This window comes from Gossypium arboreum, chromosome 6, assembly GCF_025698485.1.
Source record: "Gossypium arboreum isolate Shixiya-1 chromosome 6, ASM2569848v2, whole genome shotgun sequence".
Classification (NCBI taxonomy): Eukaryota; Viridiplantae; Streptophyta; class Magnoliopsida; order Malvales; family Malvaceae; genus Gossypium; species Gossypium arboreum.
Window position 1 is genome coordinate 127010321 of NC_069075.1, and position 17550 is coordinate 127027870.

A 17550-nucleotide genomic window follows, 5' to 3' on the forward strand; every position below is an offset into this window, starting at 1 on the left:
TTTACCGGTACTATATATAATATACATATAGTACCATTAGTTTGAAGAATAAAACCAAAGTATATAAAGGACCATAATCATGACACTGAGATTCAACTCAACCATGTTTCTCTCTCTATTTTATTTATTTATTTATTTAAAAAACTATAATTTCCTTTTGTTTGCCGAGGGCAAATTGATACTTCCTCACAAATTCTTTGTTATAAACATATGATATATTTATATTTAATGTATTAATGATGTATAACTCTATACATTATCAATAAATTAGATAAAAACACATTATAAAAAAAATCACTTAAACATTATTTTGAATGATGTATAATCATTTAATTCATTACCGATATACAAAATTCTACACTTTTATATTAACCCATTTTAATGGTTTGATATTAATTTAAATTTTATTAGCTATGGGGAAAAAACCTAACTATATCACTTTTTATATCTTAATTGAGAACCTTTAATCCTCCTCACTTAGTACGTTCAATGTTGTTTCCTTGGCATATTTTTAGTTTTCATTTATCTTTAATAAAGTAACCAATCATAGGATGAATTGGTTCATTCAACTCCCTTGGGAAAGTGAATACATTTGTAGTGTTAGGGTTCAATTTGATGCATTAATTATATATAATTTTATAATATGTAAAATTAGATAAATTTAGTTTTAAAATTTTTATGACGAATATGTTGAATCCAATTATTGAGAAATGTATAATTTAATTTGAATACGTATTAAAATAGAAATTCATGAACAAGAAGATCAATGTTTTTCACTATATCTCATGCAGCAAGTCAAATTACCTTTAATTACATAAGATTCCTCTGAAATTTTTTAAAAAAAATTCAAACTAGTTCATATCAACTTGCTTAAGTTGTATGTATGAATTGCAAGATCAACACCTTATTTGAACTTACAATTCTAGGAAAGCATAAAATGCAATTCCATGAGCATGCATTTAAAGTGGCAGAAAAGATTTACTGACTACAGTGACAGTCTGAGCTCCAAATCTAGCTCTTGTGTGTCGCTTGATTCTGAATTCTGACTGCTCGATCCCAATGAATTACTGCGATGTTTCTTACTCCTTGAATGTGAATCCTGTAAGAATGTAAGGAACTAAAACAAGTTAAATTTTAAAACACAATAATCACACGGCAGATAAACTAAAAAAAGGAAGGGAAATGTGTGTAGCAACCTCAACATTTAGGTTTAGAAGTTGTCTGGTCATGTTTGGTTGTGCAAAATGTTGGGTGTCTAAGAAGCCACTGCTTGGTTGGGAATCACCATGTCTGATGTTTGCCCTTTGATCGTATTCTCCAACCCCCATCTGTAATAATATATAGTTGTAGTAGTTGATTTCATTAATATAATTATTGATGCATAAAGAACTGGAGGAGGTCACAATGGGAAGTAGCAAAGACTCAATATATCTAGGGTTAACTGAAAATTATCAGAAACTTCAATTTTTTATTTTTGAATGAAAATTAAAAAAAATATGGAATTTGATGGTATACTGTATAGAGAGAAGAAAGAGGGTAAGGTGGTTCACTTACCATCATGTTGGGGTACTGGAAACCATAAGAAGGCGAGGAAGTTGATGAATAAGAAAAAGATGATGAGGCCATAGATGAATAAGCTCTCATGTTATCTTCCTGCATGTACAGCCATAATCAAATTCCACCCACAAACTCAAATATGATAAAACTTCAATTCATTCAATCACTGAAACCTGCAGGCAAAAACAAGAAAAAGGGAAAATACCTGGTTGAAATTAGCAGGGTAAGTTCCATGATGAAGAGGAAGATAGGTAGAAGCCATTTGACCATGTAATCTGATCTTCTCCAATTGAGCAACACCAAGCCCTCTCTGGGGTTGCTTAGGCTTGTCTGAATTACCCTTCTTGCCTTTTCTTGAAGACGATGAACCTCCCCTTTCACTCCCCATGTTTGGTTCTCCAAAATAACTGCTACCCATCCTTTCTTAACTACTGATGATGATGATGATGATGATTGTGTATTATATGTCAAATGAAAGAGACAGACAGACAAAGAGATTGAATTCAAGTATAGGTAGCTATCGCAAATCCCCAAGCCTTAATTTGTGTTTTACAGAGAAAAAAAAAATGAGTTGCTGAGGAATCAAAAAGATGTGGAGTGCTGCCCCCTTTTTAAGGTGTTTGCAACCCAAGCAAATTATTGCATCGCTGGATCAGATTTTGTACAGATTTATCACAGATATATATATCTGTATTTACACAGATTTTATGCCCTTTTTATTTCCACTACCCTTATTTTGCAAGTACTTTCTCCATCTTTTATATTACTACAAATATATATATAATATATATATATATATTAGAAACACACCCCAAGTATTCATTATTTTATTTAATACATTAGTAGCTTTAAACACTCTGAAACCTTGTTACAAATTTCATGTCTAAGTTACAAATCTTGAATATTTACTTGTTTATTATTCATTCAATAATTATAATTTTTATTTCTATCTTATCTTCCTTTGGGAACTTCAAAACCTTTTTTTAAAGAAAGCAATCAATCAAAATTAAGCTTTAAAAGGTTATCTCATATATATATATATATATATATATATATATATATGAAATTTATGGGAAGAAATCTACTATAAAGCAAAGGAAATAAGTATAGTTTAGAGAAAGAATTTATAGATTCTAAAAATCATGTTTGCAGCTTAACAGGGATTCTATTGTTGAAGGAGAAATTAAAGATAAGATATTCTTGAGATTATAACTGAGTAAGCAGTAAGGATATATCCTAATCACTTTTTTTGTTATAGAAAAATTATTTAGTTTTCCATTTAATTTTTTTTTTTTTAGTCTTTAAATTTATATTTTTTATTAAATCACCCAAAAACAGATAATAATAATAAAAAGTTAATATTTGTTTTAAATGACTATAATAATAATAATAAGGCTTCATAGTAAATTAGAACCGTATTTCTGGAAAGAGATATAGAGGGAAAATGAATGAAGTTAAATGTAAAATTGAGGGGAACAAATCTAATTAAACTGTTTAACGCATGATTTGTGGGTCAGATATTATGAGTTGTATGTTTCAATTTTTCTCATAAAGGCATGTGAACTTTGTATTTACCCAAAAAACAAATCATATTTCTCCCAAACTATGGCATTCTCAAGGCAAATGTAATTCAGATTTGTGTTGGATTTTGAATTGAAATCTATAATTAAATTAATAATAATTAAAAAATTCTAAAAATACATAATAACAAATGAAAAATCCAAAATTTTTGCTGTAAAAATTAAAAAAACTAATTTAATTATATTCATCAATTAAAACGATTTTCATAGTCTAAATTTGACAATCATGATGAATAAATGCAAGCAAAAAAGGTTTTTATTTTTTCAATAACCTTAGTTAAGCATCATCATGATGAAAAAGGTATATATAATAATACCTACAGTTTAAATTCGTCACAACTTTGGTGACTTTTTGGCTTCATTTGTTAGCCACGTATCGCTTTATAATTCGACAGTTGTGCATTTTTTTCTAGAATGCAAATTTTGATTTAATTATAAAATGATAAATTCTTTTTCCACTTTGGAATGAAATTATTAAATTAAAATACTTAGACATATATAGGGTTTATTTTAAGAATTTTTAAACATAAAATGTTGCATAACTTAAAATTGAATATTCTCTCTAAATGTAATTAAGTATGGGGAAATGAATCTATTGATTTCTAGATTTTCGAAGATATACAAAATTGAATTTCTTTTTAAATTAATAAGATTCATCATAGGAAGCTTTATGATGAAGATGTCATAACGTCCCTTTTAAAATATAAGCAAAGATGTATTCATAGAATGATTAGATATAAAGAAATTATTATGTACATAGTTGGTGAAATAATAATGAAATTATTAAACTAAACACATTCTTAGATAAATATTGATTTTTTTCAACATTAATTAAATTAAAAGGTTAAGTAAAAGTGAAATAGAGATGTGCAGAATCCAATTAAACAGTATGGCTAAAATGATTTGGGGAGGTCATGTTTTGGGCAATATTTAATTCCATGGAAAAAGAAAATAAAATGTGACTTCTCACTGGCCATGGATTCACTAGATTTCGCCACGTGTAGTCACTCGATGCTGAGTCATGAATATTCTCCCCAACACCAATCATGAATTAGAATAAAGTAAATTAAATATTAGATTGGCTTAAGATTTAACTTGGTAATTAATGCCAAAAGAATATATAGCTAATAAAATCAGAAATTGTAACAAATAAAAAGAGGATTATGTAAGTTGAGGAATGCAGTTGGAACAATAATTTTTTTTTTTTAAATAGAGGACAAAGTGTAGTGGAGAGAGGTGTAGAGAATATGATATCTACAATAGATTTTGTAGGCACATGCCAAGCCTTACAGGTTGCAATTACTTCACACGATTTGCATACCAAATATAATCCCTAGGAAATCGCTGTGTCTATCATCTCTTTTTCTTTATTAATAAGCTGTACGAAGCAGCCCCCAACCCTATCCCTGCAATTTCTTCCATGCTTTTTACATTTTTACTTTTTTCCTATTATTTCTTCTTTCTAAAATCTCTATCAATCCATTTACCAACCACTTAGTAAAATATAATGTATTTTTATGTGACACTTCATCGCGAGTGAAATAAATTATTATGATACACTTATAAATAAATATTAAAAATTTTATGGTTAAAATATTAATTTATCAGGTGAATATTGATATTTATTATATTGTCGTTATATTTTAAAAATCTGAGTAAATTTATCATTCAACTCTTATGTAATTTAATTTTATTATTTGACTTTAAATTTTATTAAATATTCCGACTATATTTGATTTTTAGTTAAATCACAAAAATTCTTTCAAATATTTTATTTTGGTAGTTAATAATAAATTAACTTATAAATATTAAAATTAATAAATTAAATTATAATCTTTATTTAATGAAATAAATATTGAAAAATAAAAATAAAAATTGCATATTGCATAAAAGAAACATTAATAAGTTTATTTTTATAAATAACTATTTTTATTTAATTTTATTATTATATTAATTAACATATTAGTGTTAAACATTAAATTTAAATGTAAATGTAATTTCATTAAAATTTATCTTCAAATTGTTTTAAATTAAAATTAAATAGTAAAATTCAATTAAAATTTTAACTTTAGTGATAAAATTCAATTAAATAAAAATAAAGCAACAAAATTCAAAACAAAGCTAAATATAATGATAAATTTATCTCTAATTCATACGGACAATGACAAATATCAAATAAAGTGAAGTATAGTGGCGATTTGTATTGTAACCCAAATTTTATTTAAACATAAACCCTAAATTCAAACTCAATATAAATTTCAAATCTTAAATTCAAACCTAGAGCAAATCTAGGAATTTGTTTTTAGGACAAGTCGAAATTGAATTATACATTTTTGAGATGTCAAAATATAATCTTATAATTTATTAGTTTATAATTTCATTATTTTGAAAGGACTAAAATGATTCAAAGGCTAAATTGTAAATTTATCATATATTAATTTATAAATTTATTATTTATGAGGGACTAAAAGGTTATTTTTTTTTTTTTTTTTGGAAAACTAAGTCCCTACATACCCTTAAATTCTTCCATGATTCAAACCCTAAACTTTAAACTCGAATCTTGATATAAACATTTTCAAAAAGAAAAGTTTGATACAAACTCTAAACTTATAATAATTATAACTAATAATTTATTATGTTTAAATAAATATATCATAATTAAGTCATTTACTAATTTTTATTTTATCTAATAATGAGAAGTTGTGTTAATATTCAATGATGATCCATAAAATTCAAGCACTAATGGTACATCAAATACTATTTTATAAAAATATTGAACAAATAAATATGTAAGTCAACTTTTATCATGTTTTTAGAACTTAGACTTGATTTTTATTTAGTATCATTTCACCCATGCTTCACATTGGGTTAACTTTTTGGACTAAATTATAAGGTAAAAATTTAAAGGTTATAACATGTTCTAAGTTTCTATACTTTTCATATATTTGAAATTTTGTATTTATATTTTTATTTTCAAGAATTTAGTCATTATACTTTTGAATTTAAAATTCAAGTCTAGTTGTTAACCTACTAAAATTCCTATGGTAAATTAGTTGTTGTGAGATTTTGAAGAAAAACAGACTTGGTAGTTATGTGATAAAATAATTAACATTGTAATGGACTTAAATTTAACAAATAATTTCAACAATGTTAACAATTCTTAAAATCCACATCAACATTTTAATTAGAATAAAGTATTTAGACTAACTAATGACATTGTAAAAGTTGGGTATTAAATTATGTAAAAGATATAGAGATTAATGTCAAATATAAATGCAGTATAGTAGAGGTGTGCATGAGCCAGGCCGGGCTGGGTTCGAGCCGGGTCCAGACAAAATTTTAGGCCCGTTTTCTAGGCCCGGGCCCGGCCTTGCCCGAAATATGGGCCTAAAAATTTGTCCAAGCCCTGCCCGAAATAAAATTGTTAAGCCGAGCCCGGCCTGCCCGCCCATATTATTTTTTTTTAGCTTATTTTATTAAATAAAAAATTTTAAAATATAATAAATCAAATACATTTAAAACAAATATTAAAATAAGAAACAAATAAAAATGATACTAAAACAATTCTTAAAACAATACACAAATTAAAAATATAATAAAAAGTGATTATATTAAAATTGAAAATAAAATATAAATATGATTAAAAATAAAAAATATATATTTTTAGTATATAATTGAATCGGGCTGGTCGGGCTTGGTCCAAAAAAGTTTTGCCCAAGCCCGACCCATTTTCTAAACGGGCCTTATTTTTTTGCCCAAACCCATATGTCGGGCCTATATTTTTACCCGAACCCTCCCATTTTTTGGGCAGGCCTTCAGGCCGGGCAGGGTAGCCCAGCCCATGCACACCTCTATAGTATAGGGACCAAAACCTAAATTTAAGTATTATTATACATATTTTTTTTAAAAAAAATAAAGGGATAAAAAAAATTTAACCACTATGTTATAATTAAAAAAACTTAGAATACACATCTATCATTTAAAGAAGGCCCATATCTATAAACTATATTCAAAAGTACATAAACCAAATCAATATATATAGTTTATATATAGATGAAGCTTAAAATTAATATATTTCAAGCAAATAAATAATTACTTGAACTGATTTAATTTAATTTAATTTTTTTTGAAACGTCAATTATTTTATTAAAATTAAATGGTAAAAGATTGTGTTAGGTTAAATTGTGGTTTTAGTCTCTACTATATTCAAATTTAGGATTTAGTATTTATATCTTTATTTAACATAATTTGATTCATATACTTTTATAATATCATTAATTAATTTAAATTGCTAACACAGTTAATTATTTTGGCTAACATATTGAGAAAAATTTTTGTTCTTAATATTTATTCCAACTGATCATGTCATGTTTAAGGAAAAATTAATGTCATTAGTTAATCAAATAGTTAAGAGAGTTAACTATCTAGAGAACTAAGCTATATCAAATGAAAATAAAATAACTAAATCTTAAATGTGAGCATATTAGAGGATCAAAATAGAAATTTTACCATTATTTGTATAATGGCAAAAGAAAAATGACCATTTGACACGTGTGATGAGAAAAACACTTCCTTTTGTATATAGTGTATATGTATATAATGAATTTACAGTTAAGAGATGAGGGAGACAATAGGGACTAAGGTATCATAGCTTTTATATATAAATTAAGCTAAAAATAATATCCTAAGATTCTTGGAAAATGATTGGTCTTTAATATTAGTATATTAATTACTATATTTACACTTTCTTGTTATGGTTTTTTGTACTGCAAATGGATTTTCTATTGCCATGATTTAGAAAAGTGCATATAAATATTTTCTAATATGAACTTTGGAAAAGAAAAGGTGAGATCAAGGATGCTCTATTATTTCAGAAAAAGATATGTACTATACATTAAAATAAAATATTTCCTTTTGCTTAATATAATACATAAATTTTGAGAGAGGAGGAGGCTTAGACTTATAGGCCTTCCTACATGGACAGGTGTTCCACATTCTCTCTTTTTTTTTTGAATAAATGTGAAATGGTTAAATTTCAATTTTGGTCCCTCCATTATACCTAAATTTAAAATTTAATCTTGATATTTTAATTTTAACATAATTTGATTCTTGTATATTTATAATATTATTAGTTAGTCCAAATAATTAATATCGTTAAATTTTCAATTAAATTGTTACATGATTATATATATAATTTGAATGTCATAAGGGTTTTAGAGACAAATACGCGGCTTTCTATTTCTTATGAGTTTGTCTTGCTTCTTTTTAAAAAGACAATGGTTAAACTTCAATTTTAGCGTGTATACTATGTTGAAACTTGAAATTTAATCTATATACTTTAATTTTTGACATAATTCGATTCATCTACTTTTATAATGTCATTAGATGGTCTAAATAGTTAATATTGTTAACTATTTTAGTCAAAATGTTGATGCCAATTTTTCTTAATTAGGAACAATATTTCAAAAAACTATTTTATTATGACGAGTTCGAGCGTGTGTTTTAAAGAAAAATCCACATCATCATTTCAACATTACTTTTATCCTTACGTGACTACCAAGTGAATTTTTTAAATTTTAAAATGTCACCCTAGTGACATTAATAGAATTATTTTAACATTGGTAACAACTAAAGCTAAATTTTTAAATTCAAAAAGTTAAGGGACTAAATTCCAGAAAATAAAAGTAGGAGACTAAATTTTAATATACAGAGTGTATAGAAATTTAGAGCATAATATCATATTTAAATTTTTATTCTATAATTTGACACAAACAAATAATAAGCGAAACGCAAAGTTAGTAACCATACTAATTTATGCTTATTACTTGCTCAACTGATCGTGTTGGTGTCATGGTCTGCCAGGTGGCTATTTGTTAGTCCTTCAAATTCGGTTACTCAGTTCTTTCTAGCAACATAATTGGTCTTTAATAACTACTTGTCAAATCAAATGCCTTGCTCTTTAGTCAATTTTTGATTATATGTTGAGGGCTTTAGCTTGTGGGCTTAAGAAGAATGTTTTTAACATTTATATGTTTAATGTAATAATGTTTTCTTCTAGATATTCAACAATATTGCATCAAATAAAGGTGTTGAGTGTTAAAACCATAATAAATCTTGTATAAAACTAAATCTACCAAGACTCGTTACGTCATATTATCAAGAAAATAAAGTAGATGTAATACCTAAATCCATAGATAAGTTGAAATGTTTGAGTCATTTGGTTTTTCTGTTTCAAATTTTCATGCAACTTTTAAAAAATGTGACTCTATTTTCTTAAGATGAGATGTCAGATAAGTTGTGTTACATGAAATTTGAAGACTATAACCTTCACATATAACTTTATGCATTTACCTTAATCTTTAGCTAGATCATTATAAATTAAAAATCAATTACTTGAGTATCTACACATATTCAGCTCATACTTCATTTGCTAACTAAAGCCTAACTAGCCTTAATAATATTGAATGACTTTTAATTTGGACTAGCCTTTTAAGATAACAAATAACATACAATTATTACTTATTACACATATATTAAATCCGTAATCCAACAATCTCCCATTTCGATTACATATACATATCACCTTATGATTACATGCAATAATATAACCTTATAAGATAACCAAAAGTATTCTTAACAATCTTGTCCATCAATTATGTGAACATAGAACAAGGCTAACTTTTGCTACATATGTTGTAACTAAATCTATCCCTATTGATGCATATTAGCAAAATTGAATGATACAAATCAAGCATGGATTTGTAGCATGTAAGTCACATGCAATGTGATCTAAATATATTTATTTCTAATTTGTTTTCCTTAAACCTTATTGAAATTTGATCATACAAAAGTTAAAGTGTGAATAACCCCCTTAAGAAACTTTAATTCTATAAAATATTATTAAAATATCCATAAATTTAAATAACTAAAAAGTATTTATAACAAAAACAGTTAAAATTAAAAACTTTCACTAAAACTGAATATCTTCAAATGACATGATACTTATATGAGTAGTGTGCTCATCAATGACCTTGGATGGTAGTCCCTTAGTAAATAGATAGGCAAGCATGGAGCATACCAATATGCTTTATAGACACTTGACAACACTAAAATCTTTCTTTAACAGCCAATAATTTAATTTATATGTTCTTCAACTTTGATGTACTCTTGTTTTTATTGGAATAAAACACTATAAATTTATTGTCACAAAACCTTGAAAACACACCCAGTAGACTGCCAACCGTGTCGCAACACAAGCTAGAGGGTGTCATGACACCGACGTGACGAGGCTAATTAATAAGTTAAGGGTGTTTTCATCCACACAATAAACTTTAAAGAAGATTAGTTAGTTGAATTAGGTCAAAGACCGACGACCAACCCTAGGCCTATAAATAGGGCTGCTCTACATAATTTATAGACAGTTTTTACTTAGTTTTATTTTCTGTATCCTATTTAGTTTTATTTTTACTTTTAGTTTAGGTTTCTTTTCATTTGTATTTATAATTTAGTTTGTATTTCGTTCTTCGCGGAATTCAAATTGTGGATCCACCAAACTATTCGACGGATAACCATTCGCGCCACTATTAATATATCAGGATTCTTCTGATCTCTTTTCTTGATTTTCTTTTAATGTTTATCTTTTTAATAAAGTTCATGATGTGTGTCAGATCCATGGGGAACTAATCTGGTAATAGGATATTAAAGAGTGGATATGGGATTAATTAGCTTCTATGTAGAGTTTCTTAACGAATTAGTTGGCTGGGATAAGAAGAACTTAAAACCCTAGGCTTGACGATCCTAGGAAGTCCCATAGGTGGGAATGAACCCAAAATTGATATTGCCTATCTATGAAAATATTACCCCAATTCGGCCTGGACTGTGAGGTTGAGAGATAAGTAGTTCCTGCCGACTCATTAGGTTAGTAGAAGGCCGAGAGGCCCTGCTAAGTTAATGACTAGTTGATTGGATAGAACTTGAAATAGGAGTTAATCATGAACAATGAAACGAGTTAGTCTTCTTTCGTTTGGATCCGATTAAATATATAATTTTTTCCCCGATTATTTTTATATACTTTTATTAGTTTAATAAAATAGCTTCTATCACAACCTTAGGATTCATCATAATATAATTTAATTAAAATACTAACTAGATCCATTAACGTAGAAATTAGGATTAGTTTATTCTCGTCTCCCTTGGGTACAATCCTTAGAGTACTTCCATACCTCATTGTATAACTATATTACAACCTGACCTGTATACTTGTGGAAGCCACCTAACTCTTATATTTGATTGCAATATTCACACTCTAGATATTAGTACATCATGAGGCGGTCAATATCCAACAAAAACCTTTATAATCCATCCAATTACAAAAGATGTTTGACTACATCAAATGTATGACTCTTGGTTTAGAGAACTATAGTGACCTCAAGTTTAAAGATCACATACATCATTGTCATTATAAGAATTGTTTTAACTTTCACATAATAATCCAAAAGCATTCTCATGATAGGTTGGTCTAGTACATTTGATTTCTAACATGTACTTATGCATTTGAGTCAACATGTCATACCAATGAAAACATTATTTTATCAATCAATTGCATACTAGCCTCAACATACTATTGTTTCCCTAATCCACAATAGTAATAAACTAGGGACAATTCAAAAATAGTCATACTATACTAGAGAAGTTATTATTTAATTTATTTAATACACAATAATATAGGTTAAACATGATAATGACAATACATTTATTAATAAAATAAGGTAAAAAGTATTATTACAATTATCGATGATTAGTCTTTGAGCATATTTTAACAACCTTGTTAAAACTATAATAAATTTGATTTAAAATTGAATCTACCAAAATCAATCAAGTTAGATCATCAAGGAAATAAATTAGATGTGGAAGCATCTTCAAAGCCATAGATATATTGAAATATTTTGAGTCATTTGTTTTGATTTTCTAAATTAACACATTAATTTTAGAGAAACTGTCTCTTTTCCCCTTAAAGATGGGATGTTAGAAAAGTTAACCACCGTAACCCTAAAATATAACTTTTACACATATACATTTAAAATTCATTTAGCCCGTCACAAATTAAAAATTAGTTAATTGAATATCTATACATATTTAATTTATATTTTATTTGATAATCAAAGCTCTATTAACTTTAACTATCACCACAAAAAAATAGTCATAAACTAATAGACAAAAAAGCGTCATTAAAAGCACAAAAATTGTTAGTATAGACCCCAAAAACCAATATCGACAGTCAAATGAGATACCTCGATGAAGTTCAAGCCATTGGTATAAGGGTAGTCAGTATAAGCTTTTATCAACAATCAGAATCTGTTGTTGTATACCCACTTCTCTATAGCAATGACCTGTTCGTCAATAAAAGCATGTTGAAATTCCACCTTTTCTCCAAACTTTTATCAACAATTTTATAGTTGTCAGTATATTACTACATGTTATAGTGATGGCCATTTATTGATAGATGTCGTCAGTAACTTATCTTAAACATTTTTCTTTACTTGTTGTTAGTATAAAGTTATAACCCGTCAGTAAAAGTTTGATCACCATTTAGGCATTTTTGTTATTAAATTAATTTTATTAGTACTTTTATAATAATTTTAATTCACTAAAAAGTATCAAACTTAAAAAATAATTATAATTTCTAGAGAGAACAATTCTCTTATAATTAATTAATTGATGTATCAAGTAGAGTTTAAAAGACAAGAAAAACACTAAGTCATAAGTCACAAATATTTTAAACTTAGTACATTTGCTCCTAACATAATGAATGTTATACATATTCCATTTCCAATAGCTTTTTCATGAAAGTATACCAAACTAAAAAAAATATTCATTTCCTACATCAAACACAATAAAATGTCAAAGCATTACTCATGATAAAATAAGCATTAACCGTAGATGATAAAAACACTCATAAGTTTTAGTCTTTTATGAGCTATATGATCCAAAAATTGAAATATGCAAAACATCTAGAACTATTGGAATAAGCAAAAATTACTTATTTAACTAACACAAGTACATCATTCTTATCAAAACCAAATAACAATAGTTCCATATAACCTAAATCAACACCCTTATACTGACAGTTTAAACATTCCGTCAGTAAAGGTTGTTTATACCAACAGATTTTACCCGTCAGTAAATGGCAATTTTGTTGTAGCGTATATTAAATCACTTTTAATTAATATTTTATTATCACTTAGAAGATATGATTCGTCCATAATCCAACGCTGAAACTTACAGATATGATTAAAATCATGTATTTTTCAGTACCATTTATTTTTAATCTCTCGTCTTTATCTATGTATGGAAATTCTCGAGAGCCATATACATGTTGTAATATTTATTATTTCATTATAAGAATATGTTTAGTCTCCACAAAATTTTTTGTCCATGTACGTTTGACAAAAGTCTATGGTATATCCCACCAATACCATACCATAATGTATATATACACACATATCTCTAAATTGAATTTCCTCCTTGTTAAGGTCCCATTGTTTCTTCCCTATAGCTTTATATAAATAATCCGACAACTCCGAATTCTGCATAAATTATAAATTATCCAAAATATTTGCATGTGTAGAAAGCTATATTATATTCAACCAATTGTACAGCATATAGTTTGGTGGATCATGTGCTTTTAACAAAAATATATACTAAAAGCTTTAGGTAATGACCAAGATCCCATAATTAATTTCAAAAATAAATTGAATGATTGAGTTTATATTAATAAACTTTGAAGATACCTAGATCTCTTTAATCAGTTTAGCAGAGAGCTGAGCCAAGGAGGAAAAAAAAAATCATTAAATCCATATTTAGCTTAGGTGGAAGATTTTCTTGCATTACTTTTAATAATAATAAAAAAATGCAAGAAGTCTCTTGAGAATACAACTAAGAAACTGCTTGGGAGGTTCCCTTGGAAACTGCAAGGAGAGATCCTTACCCACATGAGGAAGATGCTGCTGAAATTCAACACTTGGCTCTTTCTGGATATGCTTGTTATATGAACGCTACTATCGATTTTCAGTTTAAATATAAAAAATTAACAAAAAAATGTAAAAAAAAAATTCCATAACTGTTCGAAATATTGATTTATTATTATTATTTTGATTTCTAAAATCAATCCATCCAATTTTAACAATGACTTTTTTGAGGGGTTATGGAGATATAGGGTAAGGGCCCCAATGGTGACTTGGAAATGAGGCAATATCAATGAATATAGTCCTTTCACTGTCTGCTTGCATCATTGAATATACCATTCATAAAACCAACATACCCAGTGCTCTTATGATCTATCATGGATATGGTTTTCTGATGTTGTTTGATTTAGAAATCCAGAATGATTATCTATATCTCTTGGTTTTAGATTGTAAGATAGACCATTCATTCATTATATATATATTGCATTTGTTGGCATTGAAATTATTAGATTTCGTAAGAGAAGCTAGAATAATCATATAGAAAATGAATTCAAAAGTTAGAATTTTTATTTTATTTTTAAAAAGATTAGAATTTTATTTTTATTTTTAAAAAGAAAAGGAAAGATTTTTGAAATGATTGATACACACAATATTATTCGGAGATTTATTATATTGAAAGAGTTAGAACCATATATAATTTGATAGCTTGGATACAAAAATTTTAAATGTAGATGTCAGTCCAACTAGCTTTTATGCCTTGTTTTATTTTTTCATACCAGACGTTTAATTATTTTCTCAGGCAAAAAAGCGTCAATTTCTTTTTAAAGTAATTGGTCTTTTAATAAGATTTTCAACTTCTCATACTGAATAAATTTTTGAGAAAGGGCATCTAAGGTGAACCATAATATTTTGATAAATCTTATGTAAAATTTGAAATTTTATGTAAATTTATTATGTAAGAAAATAGAAATATATAAAATTATTTTAAATTTAAATATTATTTAATTTTCATAAAGATAAATACTATTTATTTTAATATATTTAAATTTTTATTTATTTTTAATCATTTCATTAAATTTTAAAATTATCATAAAATTTTTTATTTAAATTTAATTTAATTTAAGATAACCAAATATTTAAATTTTTTATTTTTTAAAAATATGTTTAAATCTCGACAACTATGTATAAAATTATTTTAAAGTATAGTATTTTAACTTCTTCATTTTCAATATATTTTATTCTATGTTTTTACTTTCAGATTTTTTTTCTATTTGACATCAAATCTTTTAAAATTTTTAGTATTAAAATAAAATAAAATATATTTTAATTAATACATACAATTAGTCAAAACATAGTATGGGAAAGGAATTAGTTAAGATTATATAACCAACTCTTGTTCGAGTAGTAATAAGTTTAATATTTCTTAAATAAAGACTTGAATATAAACATTCTGAAGGGAGAAAGTTGGAAAAGCTTTGCCCTCTATTTAAGAATTCAATTGGGCTAGATTTTAGATTTAGCTGGAACTCAATGTAAAGATCCCATATTTAAAAAAAAAATTGAGATTAGATTTAGTAATTCTTTTTAATTTAGAAAACAGGCTGTTATTAGTTTTTATATTTGCATTATTTTCCTTTAAATCTACTTTATTTTCAATACCTCTTTAACGTAACTCAAGATAATCAAATGGTAGCAATTTTGACAAAATATGAGCCCCAATTAATTTGTCACCTTTTCACGTGGGATGGATTTTATAAAACTCTGCTTTATAGCGTTGGGAATAGAAGGAGTATCGACTAGATCTTATATATATATATATATATATATATATATATATATATATATATATATATATTTTAAATATTTAATAAACATAACATGATATATTTAGATATTATTAATCTGATACGTTTAATCTATGTATCATATTCATATTTAAAATTTTAATATTTCACTCATTTATTACATACACTTAGTTAATTAATTTAAATAATAGCTTCTAAATTGATAAAATATATATATTTTATTATTAATTTTAAATATTAAAATAGCACTACATCCATTTGGATAATATTTTGTTATCATATTACCACATACAACATTGTGGCATTAAGAACTCATAAAAAAGAAATGAAACCCAACACATAATAAACTAAAAATGAATCCTGTATATGAACTTTCCTTGTTGAATTATGAAAATTTTAAAATAAATGAAATGATGCAGTTGCAGTTGCAGTATTACGAAAGGTATGAGGTCATGACTCCTACGGATGGGAATATGAGTTGTTTGATGCATAACTCTGCTGCCCATGCTTGCATTCTTTCTTAGTTTATTCATTCTTGAATGAATGACAATGCGGAATTTGGTTCCTGCTTCACCTGCCTAACCCTAACACCTTTTTCAAGGTACAAAAGAAAAGCCTATATTAGCTACCTACCTACCCACCTTGATTGCATGCATGCATGTGGCAATTAACAAACTTATATATATATATATATATTATATATATATATATATTATAAGTTTAACTTCAACTTTTGCAGCTCTTTACCACGTTATAGTTTATTGTATAAATGAGTTAGGTAACAAAAAAGGGGGTTTGAATTTGATCCCTAAGCCAAGAAAGTAACTGTATCAGTTTTCTTTTCTTATACATGCATTTTCTAGCAAGATCATTGCCATTCCCCTCACTGTTAAATAAGTGGAAGAGGTGGGAAATGTTTAAAAGACTTTGTTTATCAGTTTGTAACCTAAGCCATATTTTTTAATAGGATATATGTATTGGCCTGACGACAACCTGCATATATATAATCAAAACTGAGACATGCAGATCGAATCTACCGAGGAACTAAACAAACGGGCTTTTATATACTTCTCATTTGCGTGTCACGTGGCAGCAGGCAGCAGCTTTAAGATTTATTTTTGGGCTCTATCATTCAGGGCTGATCAAAGGCGGAGGCTTTTGATGAGCGCTGAAGCTCTATTGGGTTGTTTGTGGCACTAAATGGATTGAGCCCATTTTGTCTGCGTGTGTGTGTAGAACAGGCTATAAAGTGGCATATGGCAGACTATTTGAGGTGCCCGTAGAAAAATGCGATGCTTCAGATTCAATTTATGCATTGATTGTTTTGTCAAATCATTTTTTTTTTTGTTAGATATTAGTTTTAGTTTAGTGTATTGATTTGGGTTTTTTATATGTTTAAAAATAATATAAAATTATTTAAAATTATTAAATAAATTTTAAATATAAAATATTCATTAATAAATTTTACAAACAAAAATACATCTTTTAATAAAACCAAAATTAATAAGAAAAAAGAAACTGAGAGATAGGTGGAGATTTTTTCTTATTAATTTTTATTTGATAACAGGATGAGTGGATTTTTTTATTATATTTTAGTTTTTATATTTTAAATTTAAAAATGTGTTAAAAAGAAATATTTAAAGT

At 26.7% G+C, this 17550-nt stretch overlaps 1 protein-coding gene across 1 annotated transcript; it reads right to left on the reverse strand.

Moving 5' to 3' along the window:
• Nucleotides 1-740: 740 nt before the first annotated feature.
• Nucleotides 741-2284, reverse strand: LOC108485930 (protein SPEAR1-like). The gene is made up of 4 exons (XM_017789771.2): nt 1763-2284; nt 1555-1653; nt 1197-1328; nt 741-1099 (listed from the first exon to the last, which is right to left on the reverse strand). Exons 1-4 carry the CDS (start codon nt 1973-1975, stop codon nt 986-988), a joined length of 558 nt encoding a protein of 185 aa, XP_017645260.1. The 5' UTR covers nt 1976-2284; the 3' UTR covers nt 741-985.
• Nucleotides 2285-17550: the final 15266 nt, after the last annotated feature.